At 37.9% G+C, this 25182-nt stretch overlaps 1 protein-coding gene and 1 non-coding gene across 2 annotated transcripts in view; one reads left to right on the top strand and one right to left on the bottom strand.

Annotated features, from left to right (window-relative positions):
- The window catches only part of LOC141629516 (uncharacterized), a 38450-nt gene extending 31428 nt beyond the window's left edge, over positions 1 to 7022 (bottom strand). Inside the window, exons 1-2 of the mRNA XM_074442503.1 lie at positions 6176 to 7022; positions 5868 to 6080 (exon numbers count right to left, since the gene is read on the bottom strand). Coding sequence (XP_074298604.1) covers positions 5868 to 6080; positions 6176 to 7022 — 1060 coding nt within the window. The remainder of the gene's footprint in view (positions 1 to 5867; positions 6081 to 6175) is intronic.
- Positions 2348 to 2454, top strand: LOC141635666 (small nucleolar RNA R71). Its single transcript, XR_012540336.1, has one exon. It is a non-coding gene; the product is annotated as a small nucleolar RNA R71 (small nucleolar RNA).
- Positions 7023 to 25182: the final 18160 nt, after the last annotated feature.

The raw sequence follows: 25182 nt of genomic DNA, 5'->3' as shown, positions 1-25182 counted from the left end.
ATCTTACCAATTTCGTCACAAGACAATTTTCGATCAACATTCTTGAGACGAAACTCAATATTGGTTAGGGTCTCCACCTTGGTGACTTTCAAAGAGCTCAAAAACTCTAAGGTGAGGGAGGAGTAGGTCAATTCTTGCATTTCAAACAATTTACTCAATCCCATAGACTCGAAAAAGGTCTTTGTTTGCTCAAGAACACCAATGAAAGCTTGAAATCTTCTATTTCTAGTAATGCATTGGACGCTCGGGTTCATTTCAAGACGAGCGGATTCCTATCGGGTCGCTCGGAGTCTGCCGTTTCCACACGAATTCAGGTCCATCCGTGGGTGCTTCGTAACCCGTATCATTTCATTCTTCAATTCTTGTGTTCTTCATTGTGGGGGCACTACAAAGGCATGGATAGCCTAGGCAATTGCTATCCCCACACTAAGGCAAAACACTACACATCAATAAACTCATAAGTCCCTCCCTCACTTCTCTCAAAATGATGAAAATTTTGATCAAGGCATAGAAATGTAAATCAAAAAATGACAAAAATGCAATACGATAATTAAAATGCAAGTTAGGGAGTTAGATATTTATAAGTGGTGGTTTAGGGAGGACTCCACCAAACTCTCATCCAATAATGAGATGTCAAGGAGGAATGTTCAAGGTGTTGTTGATGTTACTCAACACCTTGAAGAAGTAATCGAAAGCTTGTTCATTGTCATGATAAAGATCTTCAATAGACCTTTGCACTTGTTATTCTCTATGATGGTATTGGGCCATAACATTACCAATATAGGGATTGAATATCCCTTCAAACTCATCATCCCAAAGGCCATGTCGACAATAACAACATTCACCGGGATGAAGAATTTGCCAATTCTTACGGGAACATCTTCCAATACCCCTAAAGGTGTTTTTGTTGATCTATCCGCCATTTGAAGCTTGATGTTGGTGCATTTGAGTTCTCCCATTCCTAGCCTCTTGCTTACCGAATATGGCATGACACTAACACTTGCCCCAAGGTCACATAAAGCTTTGTTGCTCGTAGTGTCACCAATAGTGCATGGAATGGAGAAACTTCCCGGATCCTTGAGCTTTGGAGGTGAACTTCCTTGAAGAATATCACTACTCACTTTAGTGAAAGCAATAGTCTCAAGCTTCCGGATTTATTTCTTCTTTGTAAGGATATCTTTCATATACTTTGCGTAGGCCGGAACATGATTGATTAATTCCGTAAATGGAATTGAGACTTCTAAATTCTTAACAATCTCCATGAATTTTCCAAGTTGGTCATCAAACTTAGGCTTAGCTTGACGACTCGGGAATGGAAGTCTAATCACAATAGGCTCCTTTTCTTTGGCCTTCTCTTCATCCTTCTTTGAAACTTCTTGAATGGTGGGTTCTTCTTCTTTAGAGTTTTCAACAACTCTTTCCTTGTCACTAGCATTCACAACATCTTCATTAACGGGCTTCTTCGGCCCTTCATACCTTGTACCACTCCTCAAATGGATGGCACTCACCGATTCTTGTCTTGGGGGATTACCTTGAGGTGGTAACTGCCCCTTTTGTCTTTGTGAACTAGAAGACGCTAATTGAGACATTTGGGTCTCCAACATCTTTGTGCGAGCTAGTATGTTGTTAATGGTGATGTCTTTTACTTGGCTATCCTTTCTCATTTGAGTGAAAAACTCTTGTTGATTCTTTTGCATTTGGAGGACCGCTTTTTGAATGTCAAAACCTTGGTCATTTGATTGAGTGTATGGAGTTTGATTTTGGAAACCTTGGTTTTGGTTGTAAAAGGGTCTTTGATTTTGGTTTCTCATTGGAGGTGGGGTGTATGTTTGTTGGGGGTTTTGAACATTTTGGCTTTTATATGAGAGATTTGGATGGAATTTGGTGTTTTCATTGTAATAGTTGGAATAAGGGGTACCACTCTTGTATGCTTGAAAAGCATTCACTTGCTCACTTGTTCCTCTACAATCACTTTGGTCATCCACAATTCTCACATATTCCACTTGGAATTGATGAAGATGCCACCATGGCATTAACATGTTGCTTAGATGATTTGGAGGCTTCTTCAAGTTTAGCCATAGCCTTCTCAAACTTCAAATTAATGGTATCAATATGAGCACTAAGTTGAGCACCCAATTGAGTAATAGAGTCCACTTCATGCTTTCCTCCTCTAGTAGCCTTCCGAGGTCTACTATATTGTGAGTTATGGACTGCCATTTCCTCAATCTTGTTCCATGTTTGATTATCGTCAACTTCGGTGAACATACCATTTGATCCCATGTTGAGAATATTTCAGGAGTCTTCATAAAGACCATTCCAAAATTGTTGTACCAAGAACCACTCGCTAAGTCCATGATGAGGAAATGAGCGACAAGTTCCTTTGAGTCGCTCCCAAGCTTCATACAAAGATTCTTCGTCCCTTTGTTTAAACCCCGTGATTTGGGCTCTTAACATGTTAGTCTTTTCCAGAGGGTAGAACTTTTTGTAGAAAGCAAGAGGCAATTTTTTCCAAGAGTCAATACCAAGAGTAGCCTTATCAAGGCTCTTTAACCTTTGTTTCGCGGTACCTATCAAAGAAAAAGGAAATAAGACCCATCGAATTTGGTCTTGAGTAACTCCAGTTTGTGAAATCGCATCCCAATAGTCACAAAAAGTCTCCATATGAGAATGAGGGTCTTCACTAGGCATCCCCCCAAATTGACTTCTTGCGACTAATTGGATAAATGCGGATTTTGCAATGAAATTACCGGTCAAGTGTTGTGGTGTGGGAGTACCATTGGGTAGGTTCTCCTCGGTTGGTACAGAATGTGACGAAAATTTAGGCATTGTGGGTTGATTTTGTGGTGGGTTTTGTGTTGGGTTCTCCTCTCCTTCTCTTACAAAAGGGTTGAAGAACTCAATATTGTTTGGTTGAATATCCACAATCTCACCAATACCTCTTAAAGTATTTCTAGCAAGTCTTATATTAGTTGTCAAAGTTCTTTCAAGTTCGTGATCAATGGGTAACAAGTTACCTTGTGATCTTCTAGACATGCAAAATATCAAACAACTTGAAAACAATTAGAACAAACCTTGAGGAGTTTTACTTCCCCAAGGCAAAGAAAGGCACAACTAAGAACAATCAAAGAAAATCAAATCAAGTTAACACCGTCCCCGACACGGCGCCATTTTTGGTCGGACTATCGTTTTCGGTTACTTGTCGTTAGGAGCACATAGACCAAAACAATATTTATAACTTCATAAACTACTCTACTATTAATAAAGAGGTAAGTAAAGGTCGGATCCCAAGGTACGGGTATTGATGTAGGATTTTCGATTGCAAGTAGTGGTGTCTAAGGGTGTCACAATTTGGGTTGAGATAAGAAGATCACTAAACTAAATGACAATGTAAATAAACAAGCAAGATAATTAAAAAGAGATGTAAATAATTGATTAAAAGCACTAGGGTGTCATGGGTTCATAGGGGATTCATGGGAATTGATCATAGAAACATATTCTCAAATTATAAGCAAGCAATTATTATTGTGATAGGATCGAGTTGGTTTATATCTTACAATCCTAGGAAGGTTTGGGTCCCAGAGCCGAATCGATTAGATTGTACAACACCTACAAGTCGACTTAATCCTCCCTACTCAACTATATGCATGGTCTAATGAGACTCGAGTTGGTTTATGTCTTACAAGTCTCATTGAAAAGGTAAGTGATGGGTAAAAAATGCAAGGATTCATAGGCTCGCATTTCATCAAACATAACATGTGCATAAGTTGAGATCACAACAAGCAAGCAAATAAATTATGTGAACATATTAGATTAAGCATGAATCGTCCCCCATGTTGGTTTCCCCTAATTCCCCATTAACCCTAGCTAAGGAAACTACTCACTCATTATCAAGTTTAACATGCTAACAAGGTTGTCAATCATATTAACAAAGCAAAACATGATGAATGAATGGAAATGATTAACAATAATTAAAACAAGGGTTAAGAGAATTATACCTAATGATGATTCCAAAATAATAAGCAAAGAATAATAGAAGTACTTGATGATTGATGGAAGGTTGTCAATCTCCCAATAATACCCAAATAATCTTCAATTACCCAAAATAAATGATGAACAATAGAGAAATTAAGGAAATGCGATTTGTATTAATGCTTATTTAAAAGTTGATTATAAGATTAAAATGAGATTAAGATTGCATAAGAAGGACATGCTAATCTAATTAGTACAAAGGGGTATTTATACTAAGGATTAGGTTCATAAATTAGGGTTACTAAGGGCTTAAATGGCGATTAAGACCCTTGAGAAAAGTTGAGGAAGTGCTCCTCTCGAAGGAGATGCTCATCTCCGCTTCACTAGTCTTCAAGGAATATGCGCATCCTGAGTGGACTGAGGGAGAGGATATTTTGCACTGTGAAGGAATCCGAGCGGCCAGATGGTCGGGACGAGCGGATTGTGGAGGTTCAGGACGAGCGGATTGGGTGGTGGGACGCTCGGATTCTGGAGGGCTGGGACGAGCGTCCCGAGGCTGCGACGAGCGGATTGTGGCTCAGCAAGTTTCTTCTTCATTTCTTCTTTTCTTCTTCCAACAATCCTCAAGGATTTTGTTGGGGATGCAAGGATCTTCTCATCATTGCCCATCTACTACATTATTTACATAGGCCTTTTAGTCTTGTCTTCACTTTGATGCTTGGTCATTAGATTCGATCAATTTAGCTCCATTTTGCCATTAAAATCTAAGGTTTGCAGTCCTCTCCTACCAAGGAAACAATACCTCAAAGAATATGCAAAACGAATGACTAAAGATAGTAAATGACCCAATTATGCACTAAAAAGCATAGGAACGAGGCTAATTCGGAGACTAAATATGCTCAAATATTGGTCACATCAATCATCTGATAGAAGGGGCCATGTTTTCTCCCAGACTCTAATTGGTATGGCCAACGTCCCACTTAACAATAAAGTCGCAAAAAGGTTTCTAAGATAAAATTCGGACCCCCATTCGCTGCTTGGTTTATCGCATCAATGTACTCTTTGTCGTCACCGATTAAGCCAAAAGCATAACACGCTTCTCTATATGTGGGATAGGGAACGTCGTTCACCGTTCTTATGTCCTCATAGCTTTTAGGTCTCTTTACATGGTTCAACGTCATTCTCATATAATATAATTCACCGCAAGTCGGTGGCACATGTTGCAACTTGCCTATCTTAAATTTTTTTTTTCGAAGGCACCACTCTCGCTTGTCTTTATGCCACACAAATTTAGTCGGGAATTGACAGTACAATAGTTCTTTAGCTATCTGCAACTCTTCCTTGTCACTATTATTAATCTTCATCCAAGATAGAAACTTTGACACTCCCATTGATGATTTACCTACGACCTCGTCAATAGGATCTTCATCATTAAAAAAAACTCTTTGTTCGCCAGGAAGATGAAACTATAGCCTTTCGACGGTGGGAGTCCTATGATGAATGTCAAATGCGAATATTCTCCATGTAGCCTCATATGCTGAAAGGTACCTACAATCATAGAACCGTTTAATTTCATCTACCTGTGAAGGATCTTCCTCATTGCGGCGTCTATAAGACGACTGCATTGTCACTCGATTGGATCCTTTATTTATGTACTTGAAAAGATATTTGATCGCTTGCGACTGGTTACACCACTCCACGTTGATATGCGCACGATACTTCAACAGTAATTGTGGATTATATGGAACAACGAATCCATTGCCAAGTGCCATGTCGTCCTTAACTATTGTTGGTCCTTCTTTACTTCTCTTATATACAGGATAATCGTCTTTGTCGATAGTTGTTCTTTTGGTACACTTTTTGGGAATTTTTTTTTGAGCATTTAGACCCAACCATACACGGTGATTGCAGTCTTGCAGTCCCACAGGGTCCATGCATCATGTGTGTAGCAACGACAGCATGTAGAACAGGATTTGAAACATGATCGGGGATCTCCGCAGAAATGATTTTATTGATATCTGCAGCCTCGAAGAACTTGTCTTCTCGATGTAGGAACAATAGGATATGAGCATGGGAAAGACCACGCTTCTGAAATTTAATAGTATAAACCGCTGTGATAGAATTACGTAAACAATTTATAATATATAATACGCCATGATAGAATATGTAAAAAAATATTAAACACGACTGATGAATTAGTGCGTACCTGCTCTAACCCTACCAAATATATGACGCTCATTGAAATCAATCATCAATTCATCGAGCTTAATCTTGAATACGCGACACAAAATATCTGGACGATGCTCGGGATTAAGACCCCTCTTACTAACAAATCGGGTGATTTTTGGCCACTTGGGATTACACGTAAAAGTGATAAATAGATCTGGATAACCGAACCACCTACAAATGGTCATTGTATCAAGGTAATTCACTCTCATATAAGGCCCACCTCCCACGAAAGAAGGGGGAGCAATAAAACGACTGCCGGCGGAAGATGGCTCAACGTCCCCTTGTTGAGCAGCTCGTGAAAGAGTATTGTAATTTTCCACGCGAAGTAGATCTTGCTTGAAGCGTACAAACAATAGTCTATGAGCTTCAACCGTTGTATATCCATCAACTAAGAACTGCTGAAAGAGTCTACGGGCTAATAACAGTATTGGGTACTCAATAGACAATGGTCTATCCTGTATACGGAATGCAAACCACTCTCTGAGTGTTAATTTGTCACGTGGATTTTCAGATTTGCTAATCCCAAGATATTCTTCACCGTGAAGAATTCCCAACCGATAACCGTCTTCCCCGCATGGAAATAATAACGGATATTGTAGGGCCATGTATGACGGGTGTAGCTCAGATATACGTTGTAACCTCCCGCATGACTTTTGAACAATGATATCTCGTTTATCCATGTTTGGACCTAAATCACCCTCGATCAACACTACTACCTCTGAAGCCGTTGGGCAATTATATGTTCTCCCATCCGTGTCCCTTCTAGAGATGAGTCTGATACTCACCTCAACGTCTTCATCCGAAGACAATCTATCCCTAGCCATCTTAAAGTTCTTTGCAACAAGATTTTTTTTCATCGACCATCTTTTGCAACAATTCTATCAGCTCATCGTCAAATCTATTCAGAGTATTTTGGATGCATTCATAGTTAATTAATAATAAGGTAATTTGTTTTTCAATTGGCTAAAATAAATAGTAAACAATTTATTTTTTCAATTATGCGTTAAATTGAGATTCTAACATATTTGAATCATATATCCAATGCCTGAGTGCGGTTTATCGATTTTCAACTTCTTCTTCAGTGTCATATATGTATAACTCACAAAATTTAGGCATTGTTACAGCTAACGGCAACAAACTTCCTATTCGGTGGATGTTTTGGCCTCCTATCCTGAATGTGTATGGACCTCGACCTTGATTGACGGAGTGATCAATCTTGCCACCCATGGATGTGAAGGAAAACATTGCGTTATAAGCTCGGATATTCTCAATAAAATGCTTACTTAAGCGATGTTGTCTACTTAATAGACACTTTAGGAGTTGAGGCGGTTCTTTTAAACGTGGCAGCACAACTTTGCCATCAGAGCAACACAATGAGAACTTAGGGCATCTAGTACCCCTTCTTTTGTCTTTTCTTTCTTGAAACCACATTTGTGCTCCACATTTCCTGCACTCGTATTCTGGGTCTCCAATATCCCAGTATCCTTCTAGAGCTGATAAATAAATGTCACCATAATATGAAAACGTTAAATAAAATTTTTTACATAACTATTTAAATTAATTTGTAATAGACCGATATGTCACATTAAACAAAATAACCTTCGTTGATCAATTGGGAGGATTGATTTGGTCGAGTTCGGGAACATTCTCTGTTTGACCGAAATGAGCTTGTTTCACGTCCACCGAGTAATTCTTGATATTGAAGAATTGAATTATCAAAATCATCATAAGTTTCACCGAAGTCCGAACATAATTCTCTTACTAATCGCTCGACGACATCTGATTCACCAATGCTACCTATGTTATTAAGTTATAAACAACGGATTACGGTTCAAAACACACACAACTAAAACTAATATGCATCTTTTGAATACTTATTATAATAAAAATATATTATGAATTTTTTTCAAATAAAATACGCAGTAACTATTATTTTTAATATAAAATTCTTTATAGTACGTATTCAAATCATATATATTTGCTAATAAGGTTAAGTAAACTTACCTTGATCGATCAACTGAGAAGAATGAATTTCTTCACTGCGGGGTGCTTCCTCAGTTTGTGGTATCGAAGGACTAAAATCATCATAAGATTCACCAAATGTGGCACATAAATCTCTTACTAATCGATGGAGGACATCTGGTGGAGTATCGTTACCTATGTAGTCATAATATAAACACGATTTAGGGTTTAATTTGTATCGTCACAATGGTAAATATTTTATTTGTAATCACGGTCTTTTACGAACCTGTTGTGTTAAAGGTAAGCGATGTCGTAGAATCAATATGAACATTCGCAGGTGATGACACTCGTCTTACTTGTCGTCTTGTTCCACCTAATATAAAATAAGATGTGAATATTAGATAATATTAAATTTATTTTGAATAACATAATAGATCATATATACCGGTATTATTTCACGCGATATAAAAAGGGATATAATAAACGATATATTACGATTTTTTATTTTTTTTAAAAGGGATATAATGTCATGCGATATCAAAAGGGAAATAAAAAATGATATATTACGAAATTTTTATTTTTTTATTAAGGATATAATAATCGATATATTACGATTTTGACCAAATTATTACCAAATTATATTTTGACCTTATTAATATGCTATAGATATGTATTGGGCCGTCCATTTTTTATTTCCATTGGGCCGGTAGGTCTTGTCCAATTGTTTCTTCAACTGATAGTCCAATTGAACACTACATTATGCATTAGTTGTATGGTATATATACCCTTAACCTATTACACAAACCCTATTTTTTCTCCCTAAAAACGCCGTCACTCGTCCTCTCTCTCTACACTATATTTCCGGCTTTCTCCTAACAACACTACATTCACCATTCTTCAACTATATTTCCGCCTTCTTATCAATTATACACTATATTTCCGCTTTTATTCATCATTTATACACTATATTTCCGCCTTTTCGTCATCTTTTATCAAATTTTAATGGTTAGCATCATAAGTGTTCATTATTTTTCGAGTAAGTGAATTGGTCTTCAACATCCATCGGGTCTATACTTTCGTTTCAATGTTTATATTCGGCCGATCTTCAAAGTCATGGTTTTTGTTTTCGATCGAGTAAGTTAATTTGTCTTCGACATCCTCTATATTTATTGTTTCTTCATATTTATGAATCATGGTTTAATAGATTTGTTTTCCATATGAGTAATTTATATGTAACTGCGGTAATTGTTGTATTTTTTACGATTATTTAATTTAGTAACGATTAAATTCATTATATTTGATGAATGTGTTATTTTTGTAATTAAGTATACAAAGTAGTATTGGATAAAATTGATTTTTAAAAATCCATACATTAATTTGTTTGCATGTTGTGTCTTCTCATTTTTTTTCATTTTTTTTGATAAAGGGGCTGTGTTTTTTGATTTAAGATGAAGGACTGGATTTGGGATGAATTTTCTGGGTTTGAAAATGGGTTTCTGGGTTTGAGGATGGATTTCTGGATTTCAAACCCAGAAATTCATCATTCAAACACAATCCTTCATCTGCTAACCCAGAAAATTCATGTTAAACCCACAAATCTTCAATTTGGTTTTTAGAATTTGTACCCAAACCCGAATCCGAGTCTCAACCCGAACCCGAGTCTCAACCCTAAACCGAGTCTGAATCCGAACCCTAGTTCAAACACGGACCCTACTCCGAACATGGACCCTAATCCGAACCCGGACCCTGACCCGAGCCCGAAATAAAATCCGAACCCAAACCCAAACCCAAACCTAAACCTGAATTCAATGCCAAACACAAATTCAAACCAAAACCCAAACCCGAATCCCAACCCAAACCCGAATCCAAACCCAAATCCAAACCTGACTCAAGCCTGAAACCAAATCCGAACCAAAACCCAAACCCGAATTCAAAACCAAACCCGAATTCAAACCCAAACCCGAATCCAAACTGAAACCCAAACCGAAACCTGAATCCGAACCCAAACCCAAACCCAAACCCGAACTTGAACCCGAACCCGAATATAAACCCGAACCCGAATGCAAACCCGAACCCGATTTCAAACACGAACCCAAATTTAAGAGAATTCAAACACGAACCCGAATGTAAGCGAGTTCAAATACGACTCGTAATCACTAACCCAAACTCAAATTTAAAAATGAACCTGAACTCGAATTTCATTTAATTCATTACGTATATTGTATTTCATTTTCTTTTGTATATATATACAATTTAATACATTTTAATGACCTATGATTACCATTGTATTTTTGTAGGGTTTTGTTCAAGCATGGCATGTCACTTTGGGTACTTGGATATTTTTAGCTTTTTATATGAAGATTATTTGAAGATTTTCGACTAATTATATGAAGATTATTTGAAGATTTGCATCATAGTATATGAAGATTATATGGACCAAATAAAGCTATGTATCTGGACTCAAACTTATAAAGTTTTTATGGTGCTTTTATATTGCATATAAGTAATTTCTCATATAGAGACATAATTAGTGCATAGTAATAATTAGTTTAGGAAACAAGATTGCAGAATCAGTTTTTTCATTAAACAATATAGCATAATATTTAATAACGATTCATATTATTTGAATTATGGATTAGTAGACATAAACATTAGTCACTCACTTGTATTGCATTCACTTGAACCGTTTCTTCTCTTTTCACCCGTTTTGGAACAACTTCCTCTTTCCATGAATAATATATTTTTTTTTCAACCAATATTTGATTTTGATTATCTAAAAACACTTCTCTATGTAATTTGATAGGCTTACTTAGTAGTGCCTTATTTGTAGAGGCATGATGTTGTATGATGTGCTAAAAAGATAGTGGGTTGTCATTAATTAATTATTATAAATTTATTTATTTTTTATAAATTCATTTTGTTACTTTTTAATGGTGACATATGTTCCTCACATTTATAAACTCATTTTGTTATTTTTTAATGGTGACATACTTGGTGGATAATAAATAAATTCATCAGTCGTTTATTTTACTTCAGCTAACTTTTAATATGTAATATATTTATTTGACGATATTAGTATTATTAAAGATTAAATTAAAGGTATTACTATTATTATTTTTTAAAATTGGATGAGTTTAAACTAATATTACATTGTTATATTTAAATTTTGATTAGTTTATTTCAGCCTTTTTTTTAACTTCAACTCTTATCACTTTGATTACATTATATAATATTTAATTTCATTATTTATTAATTTAATTTATTAGTATTATTATTGGAATCAGTTTAAATAAAATTATTTTTCGTTAGTAATTATCACGATTTTAATAAGTCATTGTCTGTTTGTGAGCTTAACTAAGTCCTTTTAGCTTATTATTTTAATTTTAATAAATCATTGGCTGTTTGTCCCACTTAACCAAGTTTTTTAGCTTATTATTTTAAGTTGAATTAAATAGCTTAATGAACAAAACATAATAAAATGGCTTGAATTTAATTGCTGTAAATTAATTTAAAATGAAATACAATGATTAATCTTTGCATAAGTACTGAAATGGAAGACATAAGTACTGAAATGAAATACAATGCTTAAGAACTAAAATTGAAACAATGCTGAAAGTAAATGAAATCTAAGCGTAAAAAATATCAAAATACCCAAATTAGTCTAATTCCTCTAATCTTTTTCTGAGGACTTCAAACTGAAAGCGATGACATCCACACAATCTGGTTTCCTTATATATGTATCTTCCACTTCATCTTTGCTTCTTTTGGTTTCCTTGTTGTAGCTGATATGCGAGCGTCACGCTCATTACGTTTCCTTTGTTGTATTTCTTCAGGTTTTTTCTCATATATTATCACTTGTTCCGGTGCATCATCTATGCTGTCATTTATTTCCTGTTTCATGAGACCATATTATAGTTATTTAATGAAAAATGAAAAGTTTTATAATACATAGTTTGTAATTGTATGCATATCGTACCTGTAGAGTATTGTTTTGGTAGTTCCATTCATCTATTACTTCATTATTGTCGGTAAAATCGATAACTTGGTAGCATGTTGAGTTTTGTTCCAATGTTTATGATTTAAGACACTTTAGAATATCAAAGTGAATTAAATTGCATTTCGTTTATTTTGTTTATAGTTTGATATACATTCAAATTAAAACATTAAATTAAATCGCGATAACGAAATGTTGGTGTTTCTCGTACAGCTATGATGGACGCAATGAAAGCTAATAGAAGCTAATGTTATCTGTAATACTACGGTTTTCTACGTCTATGGGTACTCTATCGAGTGGGACTTACTCTGTCGAGTAAGTATGTTTGGTTTACGAAACAGTGTTCTGCTGAAGGGTACTCGATCGAGTAAGTTGGGGACTCGATCGAGTAAGGGTCACTCGATCGAGTAAGTTACTTACTCGATCGAGTAAGTTACTTTTGCTGGTTGTTTTAGTCGGGTTTTGTTAGTAACGCGTGATTGATATATAAAGCTTTCCGTCACTTTCTTCATCATTTGTATCTTTTCTAAAAACCTTTCAAGATAAAAAAAAAGTTATGTTGTCTTCGTTCGTCGCGTTACTATCAAATCCCAAGGGCTATGGTTGTCGGATCGTCGTGTTCTTTACGCCGTTGAGACCGTCGTATTGTGGGTAAGCTTCTAGTACGATTTTTATATCGTTCCATTGATTTTAGTTGAAACCCTAATTGGGTAATTTGGGGATTTTGGGGAGTATTGTTTATGTTAGATTGTGATTATATGATTGTGTGTTTATAGGAGGTGATTTCGTTGAAGAACGATTTTGATTAGCTGATTGTGATGATCTTGGTGGTTGCTTTTCCAGGTAGGGTTTCCCTACTCAGTTATTGTATAAATGATTATAAGATGGTTGATTGGTTGATTGGCATGATGATTATATCGTAATTGGTGTTGGCATTGTTTAGAATTGATATTGTGATTGGTTGTTGGTTTATAACATATTGGATTTGGAGTTGGTTATTGTTGATTGTATAGTGTGGTTGTTGTATAATTGTCCGTGGTTTGCGAGGTGCGTCCTCGGCTGAGTGAAGTCACTTGCGGGAGTGGCTTTGATGTGACCATAATTAGCGCATATTTAGTCCCCGAATTAGCCTTGTTCCCATGCTTTTTAGTGCATATTTGGGTCATTCATTGTCTTTAGTTCTTTGTTTTGCATATTCTTTGAGGTTTTGTGTCCTTGGTAGGAAAGGAGTGCAAACCTTGCATTTTCATGGCAAAATGAGACTAAATTGATTGAATCAAATGACCAAGCATCAAGGAGATTAGAAGGCCTTTGTACATACTATAGTAGTTGGGCAATGATGAGGAAAGATCCTTGCATCCCCAAGGAAATCCCTAAGGATTTTATGAAGAAAAGGGAAGAAAAGAAGAAGAAACACGGCTGAGCACCAATCCGCCCGTCTTCTCCTGAAGACGCCCGTCCCCCAGGACCACAATCCGTGCGTCTTCTACCAAAGACGCCGGGCAAAGCAACACTTTAAGACGCCCGTCTTCTCCCAAAGACGCCCGGGCAGAGACTCCTGAATCCGGCCGTCCCGTGCCTAAGACGCACGGATTCCAAGACAGCGCAAATCCGTTTCTTCAAGCTTCAAGAAAGATGCCCTTCCTTCAGAAAATACCGGCGTTTCCCTAAGTAAGGATTTAATCGTCATTTAAGCCCTTAGTTAACCCTAATGCATCCACCTAATTTCCACTATAAATACCCCATTAGTCTAATTAGAAGAGCATGTTCTTCTTATCAATTGTTAGAGTAGTTAATATCAATCAAATCTCTCTTTAGTTTTGTAATCAACAATTAATCAAGTTTTAATACAAGTTTTATTTCCTTAATCTCTCTTTTGTTCATCCTTTATTTTGGGTAATTGAAGATTATTTGGGTTATTATTGGGAGATTGACAACCTCTCAATCAAGCATCAAGTACTTCTATTATTCTTTGCTTTATTATTGGAATCATTATTAGGTATAATTCTCTTAATCTCTTTTTAATTATTGCTAATTACTTTCATTTGTTCATCATGTTTTACTTTGTTGGTATGATTGTGTTTTGGTCTAGGTGCTTCCAACGACAATTGTTCCGAAAAATAGAATATAGCATCCGAAAATAAACCCGACCAAAAATGGCGCCGTTGCCGGGGACGGTGTTATCTTGATCTAAATTTTCTTATATTGTTATTAGTTGTGTCTTTCTTTGCCTTGAGGAAGTAAAACTCCTCAAGGTTTGTTCTAATTGTTTTCAAGTTGTTTGATATTTTGCAAGATGGACCTTATAGATTGTTTTGTAGAGGACCACTTAAATATACCTTTCTTCAAAGATCCCATGCAAGCATTGGAAGCAAGTGAGGCTAAAAATATGTATTGGGAATTGGAGGTATGTCTTTTTGAGGCCGCTATAGCTAACAAAGAACTCACTCATGCACAATCTGTATTGGTGCATAACATCCTAGTGGAAGCATGTCAACCTATAGAAGATGAGCAATCCATCCTAGAAGACATCTTACAAGCTCAAGAGCAAGAGGAATCCATCATGGAATTCGAATATGATGAGGTTGATGAGAATGAAGAACAAGTTGAATATGCTATGAGAATGGAATGTCTAATGGAGATGGAGCAAATTCTAAATGAAACTCCAAAGGAGGAAAGTGAGGTACAAACTCCTACTTTAAACCCCTTCCCCCAAATTTGAAATATGCTTACCTTGATGAATCAAAGACCAAACCCGTGACTGTTAATGATAGACTTGATGAGGACCAATTGGGAAAATTGCTTGATGTGTTAAAACAACATGAGAAGGCTATAGGTTATAGTCTAGATGACCTTAAGAGGATAAGTCCCAATTTTTGCATGCATAGAATTCATCTAGAGGAAGACCATAGACCTACCATTCAACCTCAAAGAAGATTGAACCCCCACATGCAAGAAGTTGTTAAAGGAGAAGTTATGAAATTACTTGATGCGGGAATCATATATCCCATATCGGATTCTTTGTGGGTTAGCCCCATCCAAGTGGTACCTAAGAAAGGAGGCACCACGATAGTGACAAATGAAAAGAATGAACTAATACCCACAAGGATGATCACCGGTTGGCGTATGTGCATTGACTATCGAAAATTAAATTCCGCAACAAGAAAGGATCATTTCCCCCTACCATTCATTGACCAAATGCTTGAGAGGTTAGCCTCCAACAAATTCTTTTGTTACCTTGACGGGTATTCTGGATTCTTCCAAATCCCTATACACCCGGATGACCAACATAAGACCACCTTCACATGCCCTTATGGTACTTTTGCATATAGGAGGATGCCTTTTGGTTTATGTAATGCCCCCGCCACTTTCCAAAGATGCATGATGAGTGTCTTCTCCGATTACCTAGAGACCATAATGGAAGTTTTTATGGATGATTTTAGCGTTTATGGAAAGGACTTTGACTCATGCTTGCATAATCTTTCTCTTGTATTGCAAAAATGTGAAGGTGTTACTCTTGTTTTAAATTGGGAAAAGTGTCACTTCATGGTCAATGAAGGAATTGTTTTGGGTCATTTAATCTCGGAAAAGGGCATCGAAGTCGATAAAGCTAAAGTTGAGGTGATAGAGAAACTCCCACCTCCCGTGAATGTTAGAGGGGTGAGAAGTTTTCTCGGTCACGCGGGTTTTATCGCCGTTTCATAAAGGATTTTTCAAAAATAGCGAAACCCCTCACTCAACTTTTGCTTAAAGATGCCCAATTCCTTTTCACTAATGAGTGTGTTTAAGCCTTTAATAGAATCAAGGAAGCACTAATCTCGGCACCGATCATTCAACCTCCAAATTGGGAACTACCATTCGAGATTATGTGTAATGCTAGTAACTACGCCGTTGGAGCGGTTCTTGGCCAACAGGTAGGAAGAGCTCTTCATGCCATCTATTATATAAGCAAGACTCTTGATCCCTCCCAAGTGAACTATGATACCACCAAGAAAGAGCTTCTTGCCATTGTCTATGCTTTGGACAAATTCCGTTCCTACTTGCTTGGATCCAAAGTAATTGTCTTTTCGGATCACCGTGCTCTCCGACATCTCTTGATAAAGAAGGAGGCAAAACCAAGGTTGTTAATATGGATTTTGCTTCTTCAAGAATTTGACTTGGAAATAAGAGACAAGAAAGGAGCCGAGAATGTAGTGGCGGATCACTTGTCAAGGATCCGGTTTCATGATGAAAATGGAGAAACCCCGATCAATGACTCATTTCCCGACGATATTTTGATGGCCATTCAAACACAACTTGAAAGGCACATCACCCCATGGTTTGCCGATTATGCTAACTATATAGTTGGAAGAGTACTCCCTCCAAATTTGAACCACAACCAAAGGAAGAGATTCCTATTCGAAGTGAAGAGGTACTTTTGGGATGACCCAAACCTTTATAAGGAATGTAGTGATGGGCTCTACCGAAGATGCATCCCTCAATGGGAAGTCCAAGGAATCTTGGAAGGATGTCACTCATCACCCTACGGTGGGCACCATGGAGCAAGGAGGACCATTGCAAAAATTCTTCAATCGGGCTTCTATTGGCCTACAATGTTTCAAGACACAAGAGAATACATCATTCATTGCGATGCTTGTCAAAGAACGGGGAATATCTCTTGGAGGAACAAAATGCCACAAAGGGGCATTCTAGAGGTAGAGATCTTCGATGTTTGGGGAATCGACTACCAAAGGCCCTTTGTAACATCCAATGGAAATAAGTACATCCTTGTGGCCGTAGACTATGTCTCAAAATGGGTAGAGGCAATTGCCACTCCAAATGATGATGAAAAAACGGTCACCAAGCTCTTCAAGAAAATAATCTTCCCAAGATTTGGAGTTCCTAGAGTAATCATAAGTGATGGAGGGACGCATTTTCATAAAAAGAAACTTGCATCTCTTTTGACCAAGTATGGTGTCCAACATAGAACCGGCTTGGGGTATCATCCTCAAACAAGTGGTCAAGTTGAAGTTTCAAATAGAGAGATAAAATAAATCCTTGAGAAAGTTGTGAACAAGACCCGAAAATATTGGAGCACAAAGCTTGATGATACTCTTTGGGCTTATAGGACGGCCTATAAGATTCCCATAGGAGCCTCCCCTTACAAGCTTGTCTACGGAAAAGCATGTCATTTGCCAATCGAATTAGAGTACAAAGCTTTTTGGGCAATCCAAGCTCTTAATCTCGATCTCAAGTTAAGTGGTCAAAAGAGGATGATTCAAATTCAAGAGTTGGAGGAATTCCGACTACAATCCTATGAGAATGCCAAGATCTACAAAGAAAAGACGAAATTGCTCCATGACAAAAGGATTAGACAAAAGGCCTTGCACAAAGGGGACAAAGTCCTTCTATTCAATTCCCGCTACCGACTTTTTCCGGGAAAGTTGAACTCTAGATGGATGGGTCCATATGTGATAACCGAAGTTGGAAGATATGGAGATTTTGAACTAAAAGCGGAAGATGGAAGCAAGTTCAAAGTCAATGGTCAAAGATTGAAGCCATACTATGAAGGAGCGTTTATTGGAGAGGTCGAGGTCACCTACCTCGGGCCTTCTCATCCTTGAAAGAACCAACAAAGGGAGAGTTTGGTGGAGTCCTCCCTAAACCACCACTTGTAAATATACTAACCCTCTAACTTGTATTTATAATTTTATTGCATTTCTTTAATAATAAACATAAGCTCTTTTCATGAGAGTAGGTGAGGGAGGGTCACTAACGAATTTTGAATGAAGGAAGGAACCAATTTTCAAGTGTGGGGAAGCATCTAAGAGAGGAAAGAAAGTCAAAGGGAGATTCACAGCTTGAACACGTGCGTGTTCCCTGGAATCCGGCCGTCTTGCAAGAATCCGGGCGTCCTGTGAAGAATCCGTCCGGCCTTCTAAACTGAGAAATTGAAAATTTTGGACTGTAGAAGAATCCGAGCGTCTCAGAAGGGAAGAGGCTCGTCCTGATGAATCCGACCGTCTTTGCAGAAACACGCCCGTTTTTCTACCTGTGCATTTCAAGAAAAATCCCTGGAGAAGAATCCGGCCGTCTTCAGCAGAATCCGCCCGTCCCGCATTTGAAGAATCCGAGCGTCTTAGGCTCGGGACGCCCGTCCTTCTGGCGTCATATTTTTGGAAAATTTGCTGTGACAGAATTCGGCCGTCTTCACCAGAATCCGCCCGTCCCGATAAGAAAGAATCCGAGCGTCTTCTGCTCGAATCCGCCCGTCTTCCCACGGTGATTTGACCCGTCTTTTCTTAATTAAATTACACCCCACCACACATTTAGTGACACATCACTCTTCCTTCCACTTGTATTATAAAACCGACCTCCTTATGACTCCCAAGCATATCCAAACCACTCTTTAACCCCACAAAATCAAAAAGCCCCAATTTTCTAGGGTTTCCAAAGGCAACATTCAATTTATAAGGAGCATCTTTATTCTTTAACAAATCAAAATCCCAGCTCAATAATCAAGGAATGGCACCAAGGAGATCCTCTTTTAGGAATGGGAGGAGACCAAGGATGGGGGGAAGTTCTTCCACCTCCCATGTCAACACATTAAGAAGGGAGCATGAAGAAATAGTGGATCATACAAGACTTGATGACTTCTCAAATGTTGAGTTTATCAATGATGTGCAAAGACTAGTCTTCCACCGGCTTCTAAGTAAGAACATCCTCCCTACTAAGTTTTTATGTCATGATACTTTGAGGAAACTTGGAATTTATCACCAAGTGGAAGCCCTCTTTGAAGTATTTGGACTCTCTACTCTTTTCCACATGCATGAGCAAACTTATCGATCCCTTGTGCTTGAGTTTTTGAGCTTTTTGAAGATTACAACCCTGAACAAAACAATTTGCATAGAATTTAGGTTAGAAAATGTTTCGAGGATGATGACCCTTGTAGAGTTCGCAAATGTGCTTGGACTCGATGTTTCGCCTACCCGAACATCGAAGCCAAAGAAATACAGTGTTGAACCTTTGTGGAGGGCCATGACCGGCTGGGATTTCATACACAACAAGGAATGTCTCGCTTTTCATATTCAAAATCCGATCTTGAGACTTACTTATCGATTCCTCTCGGGCACTCTCTTTGCTCGCCGAGATCCGGCGATCGTGAACCAATTAGACCTGTGTTTATGGAATCCTACCTCAATATTCAAGGAAGAAGTGTGTACCACTTCAATGCACCTCTAGTGTTACTCGAAAAATGGGCAAAGTTTAGGAATGCTGATGATGACGGGATGAAACACATTGTGAATGGAGGACTCATTACTAGGCTTGCAAAGCATTTCAATCCGAGGTTCAATGAGAATAATGAGTATGCTCCTCTTTCGGGAAACACGAGAATAAATGAAGACCTTATTCTCATTCATCATCTTTGGATAACCCTTGAGGGGGTTGAAAAGCGGATCAAGTGGTTAATGAAAGGAAGTGATCCGATTTATCTTCCAATGAACGGCCTACCACAGATTTCCCCAAGAAGAGGACCTTTGTCTACAATACCATCCTACCTCATCCCTCCAAACCCAACCCAACCAAGACAAGCACCACCACCTCCAAATCAACAACAACAAACAGAGCAATAATCCCAAGATGAGAAGATCAAAGTGCCTCCCTACCCATTTCCTTATCAACCGTACAACCATCCCAACCCCTTCATCCTTCCCCGTGACGACTTTGTCACGGGAATTCTACAAGATTTGCACTACCGCCAATACGAAACCAACGTGGACATTTACTATGCACTCTATCCTCAATACCACGATATGGTTCAAAAGGGAAATATTAGTGAGGAGGGAGCATTTACCTCATGGGCTCAAATGGACTTACTCTTCCCCAATTCGGAGAGGGCAAACGAAGGGGCAAACGGGAGACAAGAGGAGGGGAGCAACCATTCTTGCGGAGGGGACACGGTGGAGCTTGGAAGTGAAGATGACGAGTTCATGGACCCGAATATGAGTGATGTATCAAAGGAGATGTGGGATAGTGATCTAGAAGGAGATGGTGCCGATCTCTAGAGGATTGCTTCATAGGTAGGTGGAGCGGGCGAGAGGCACCCACCTAAGTTTAAGTGAAGTTTCCTCATCTCCTCTCTTTAATTTTCAAAGTTTCATGAAAAGAAGTTTGTGTTTTGTTAACTTGTATTTTATTAATCTTGATCATTGTTGGAGTAGTCTTAGCACCATAGAGGACTAACACCTCGGCCCCATTGAGGTGTTCTCATTTTATTGTTCCCGCTTTTAAAAATCCAAAATGACAAAATTAGTTTCATGCATTGCATAGTGTGTGCATGAACTACACTCAACCTTAGGACATTAGCAATAATGTCTAACTCGGTTTGGGGAAGTACATACATACACAACGGGAGGTAATCTAAATTATCCTCTCCGTCATAAACAAAAACCATGCATCATGTAGTGTAGATTAGTGTAGCTTGCATTTAGTATAGAAATCATGCATCATGTTTGCATAATTTCCCATCATTTTGGCCATTGAGGACAATGCCCATATTAGTGTGGGGATGGGGAATTCTAACTTAACTTTTACTCAAAAAATCCAAAAAAATTGAAAATTTTTGAAAAAACCATAAAAATTTGAAAATTGAAAAACCAAAAACATGTTATTTTCCTTTGTAGTGTAGTCAAGTATATATTATTGTATATATTGTGTTTGTTCTATCCTTGTTCACATTGATCGACTACGCCACATCCGAGACATGAGGATATTGAAGACCGCATGGTATGATCTTTCCAATCTTTTTTTTCCTCTTTATGTTAATGACTATGTGGCTTTATTTTGATTGATGCGGTATAATAATGTGAACTTAGGACTTGCATTTAGTTTATATGTCATATTAGTTGGTAGAATCACTTGCATTAGGATGTATATAATAGTTGCATCATGGCATTTAGTTGCATTTAGATAAAATATATTGAAAAATGCCTAATTGAGAACTTTGACAAGAGCAACTAAGCCATTACAAATACTTTTTCAACTTAAGACTTTGCCTACTAGAATGGTTGTAAAACACCCTAGATAGTGTCATACTAGTGTCTTTTGACCCATGACCCAAAACCTAGTCAAGGGTTTGCATGTGAGTCACCTATCCAACCCCGTGATGCGATGTGGACTTGGTTAACTTGTCTAGGTGACCTTGATTGACCTTGTGGTACGGCAACCCAAAAATACTTTCTATCAATAAGTTTGAAGTGCTCATTTCAAAGATTTTGTATGTGAAAACGTTTTATTGCCAAGGAAACCTCAATTGTTATGAAATGTTGAAATATTGAGAATTTTAGTTGTTTTGATGGAGGCGTACCACTTCGATGTGCTTTGGAGAGGGATCCATTGAATTGGGCCCCCACACGGTTGTGAATTCAACCGCCCAGAGACAGAGTGACTATCACCCCGAAAAGCTATTTTCTAGAGGTTAACCGGTTGCCTAATAAGCGATTGGCGAAAGCAAAGGACATTAGCACGGAAGGGACAAACCCCATCTCTAAATTTTGAAATGTGAAAGTTGAATGAGGTCAAATTTTGAATACTAGTCATATCCACCCTTGTTTATAACGATTTGGGCATTTCTTTCCCAAAAAGCCCTTTTGTCAAGCCACTTTGTCGAGCTTGGGACGATCCATGACCTTTACTTTTGTAGAGAACTCGAGACTTGTCATGTCATATGCTACTAGTATCATGGGGATCATCATTCGATAACCATTCGATCGCTCTTGACGAAAGTATTTGGAAATTGAGGACGAAAGTAGTCTAGTTTAACACCATTTGGAGGTGATTTAGTGCCATCCTCTTAGCCTTAGTAATTTGTTGTACTAGTATTTGTGACAGAATATATGCTCTTAAATTTGTTCTCTTTTAGTTGCCTCCGCCACTTGATGAGGGAGTGGCTATTCCTTTTGTAGATGCATCCATTATTTGATTTTGTGTGCTTAATGTTTGGATGTGTCGCCATTTTGGCAAGACCCACCTTGCCTTGCAAGAAGGCATCCTACCTCATGGTTGTCTTGTTGTGAGTTGAAGGGGCGGAGCGAGACCCGCTAATTGTCTCATATTAGCTATGCTATTAGGTTAGTTTAAATAATGGTCCTAGTCTTTGTCACCTCTTTACTCGGGACGAGCAAAGGTTTGGTTTGGGGATATTTGATGTGACCATAATTAGCGCACATTTAGTCCCCGAATTAGCCTTGTTCCCATGCTTTTTAGTGCATATTTGGGTCATTCATTGTCTTTAGTTCTTTGTTTTGCATATTCTTTGAGGTTTTGTGTCCTTGGTAGGAAAGGAGTGCAAACCTTGCATTTTCATGGCAAAATGAGACTAAATTGATTGAATCCAATGACCAAGCATCAAGGAGAGATAAGATTAGAAGGCCTTTGTACATACTATAGTAGTTGGGCAATGATGAGGAAAGATCCTTGCATCCCCAAGGAAATACCTAAGGATTTTATGAAGAAAAGGGAAGAAAAGAAGAAGAAACACGGCTGAGCACCAATCCGCCCGTCTTCCCCTGAAGACGCCCGTCCCCCAGAACCACAATTAGTGCGTCTTCTACCAAAGACGCCCGGGCAGCATCACCCAGAAGACGCCCGTCTTCTCCCAAAGACGCCCGGGCAGAGACTCCTGAATCCGGCCGTCCCGTGCCTAAGACGCACGGATTCCAAGACAGCGCAAATCCGTTTCTTCAAGCTTCAAGAAAGATGCCCTTCCTTCAGAAAATACCAGCGTTTCCCTAAGTAGGGACTTAATCGTCATTTAAGCCCTTAGTTAACCCTAATGCATCCACCTAATTTCCACTATAAATACCCCATTAGTCTAATTAGAAGAGCATGTTCTTCTTATCAATTCTTAGAGTAGTTAATATCAATCAAATCTCTCTTTAGTTTTGTAATCAACAATTAATCAGTTTAATACAAGTTTTATTTCCTTAATCTCTCTTTTGTTCATCCTTTATTTTGGGTAATTGAAGATTATTTGGGTTATTATTGGGAGATTGACAACCTCTCAATCAAGCATCAAGTACTTCTATTATTCTTTGCTTTATTATTGGAATCATTAGTAGGTATAATTCTATTAATCCCTTTTTAATTATTGCTAATTACTTTCATTTGTTCATCATGTTTCACTTTGTTGGTATGATTGACAACCTTGCTAGCATGTTCAACATGATAATGAGTGAGTAGTTCCATAGCTAGGGTTAATGGGTAATTAGGGGAAACCAACATGGGAAATGATTCATGCTTAAATTAATATGCTTTCATGGTTTATTTGCTTGCTTGTTTTGATCTCAACTCATGCACATGTTATGTTTGATGAAATGTGAGCCTATGAATCCTTGTATTTTTTACCCATCACCTATCTTTTCAATGAGACTTGTAAGACATAAACCAACTCGAGTCTCATTAGACCATGCATGTTGTTGAGTAGGGAAGACTAAGTCGACTTGTAGGTGTTGTAAAATCTAATCGATTCGGCTCTGGGACCCAAACTTTCCTAGGATTGTAAGATATAACCCAACTCAATCCATCACAACAATAATTGCTTGCTTATAATTTGAGAACATGTTTGTATGATCAATTCCCATGAATCCCCTATGACCCCATGACACCCTAGTGCTTTTTATCAATTGTTTACAACCCTTTCAATTCATCTTGCTTATTTACTTTCATTGCTATTTAGTTTAGTGACCTTCTACATCAACCCAAATTTTGACACCCCTAAGACACCACTAGTTTCAATAGAAATCTCATCTCAATTCCCGTCCCTTGGGATCCGACCTTTACTTGCCTCTTTACTAATTGTAGAGTTGTTTGTGAAGTTATAAATTGTGTTTTGGTCTAGGTGCTTCCAACGACAATTGTTCCGAAAAATAGAATATAGCATCCGAAAATAAACCCGACCAGGCTTCACGCCCTTGATTCGCCCTCTGTGGAACCCGCCACAGGAGGGGATGTGCACATTAAGGAACATGGGTTATTCTCTCGATGAAGATGAGCGGGGCTTAGGTGGGAACGGCTGCGGTCCCCCACTGACGGTGAGGAATATATGTTGCGATGGATATTCTGGCAGGGCTACACGCTTTAGTGTGTAGTCAGATGATTGGTGATGTGACAGTGTGAGAGATTGTGATTGTATATCTGTTGTTGTTTATCTTATATTGTTTATGTAGTAACTGACCCCGTTTAAATGTTTTAAAAACTGTGGTGATCCATTTGGGGGTGGTGAGCAGTCGTCTAATAGGTATACTTTGGATGCGCAAGGGATAGGTGGGCATGTGTCACCACGAGTCTATTATAAGTCTTCCGCTGTTATGTCGAACATTGTATTTACATTAGTTAGTTTTGGTTTTGGAACGGTTGTATCATACTTTACAGTTTTGGGTTTTGATGTATTCACTTAAACTATTTTATTAAAGTACGTTCTTTTATGGTCTATTTGATATTCATTGCCTCGGGTAACCGAGATGGTAGCATTCCCATGCTTTAGGTGGTCCTGGTAAGGCACTTGGAGTATGGGGGTGTTACATTATCGGAGTTCCGAAAATGGAAGAATAGTTCGTTGAGTTTTTACAAATATAAAGGTACATTTTTTTTTTGTTAATGATGGCTATTGGCAGCTTAACTATTGTGCCACCCCATTGTCCGTGGCTAAGGCGGCCTTTAGTTAACGTTACCTAGTTCATCACATCTCGATGATGAATGGTCAATGATTTTATACTACACCAACCTGAGAGATTGTAATTTACATTTTATTTGGGTATATAATATTGATCGGTAATTTATATTTTTTGGATTATTTTGATATGTAATTTTTTGTATTTTTTGTATTTGGACTGTAAATAATTTTAATATTCGGTTTTTTGGATATGCAATTTTTTGTTTTTGGACTGTAAATTTATATTTAGTTTGGTTACTTGGTTGCTAAAATTTTAATTTTGGGTATGTAATAGTGGACTGTAATTTATATTTTTTTGATTTGTTGGATATGTAAT

The sequence above is a fragment of the Silene latifolia genome, chromosome Y (genome assembly GCF_048544455.1).
Source record: "Silene latifolia isolate original U9 population chromosome Y, ASM4854445v1, whole genome shotgun sequence".
Lineage (NCBI taxonomy): Eukaryota > Viridiplantae > Streptophyta > Magnoliopsida > Caryophyllales > Caryophyllaceae > Silene > Silene latifolia.
The sequence above is the reverse complement of the archived record's forward strand: the minus strand, read 5'-3'. Positions and strand labels throughout refer to the sequence as shown.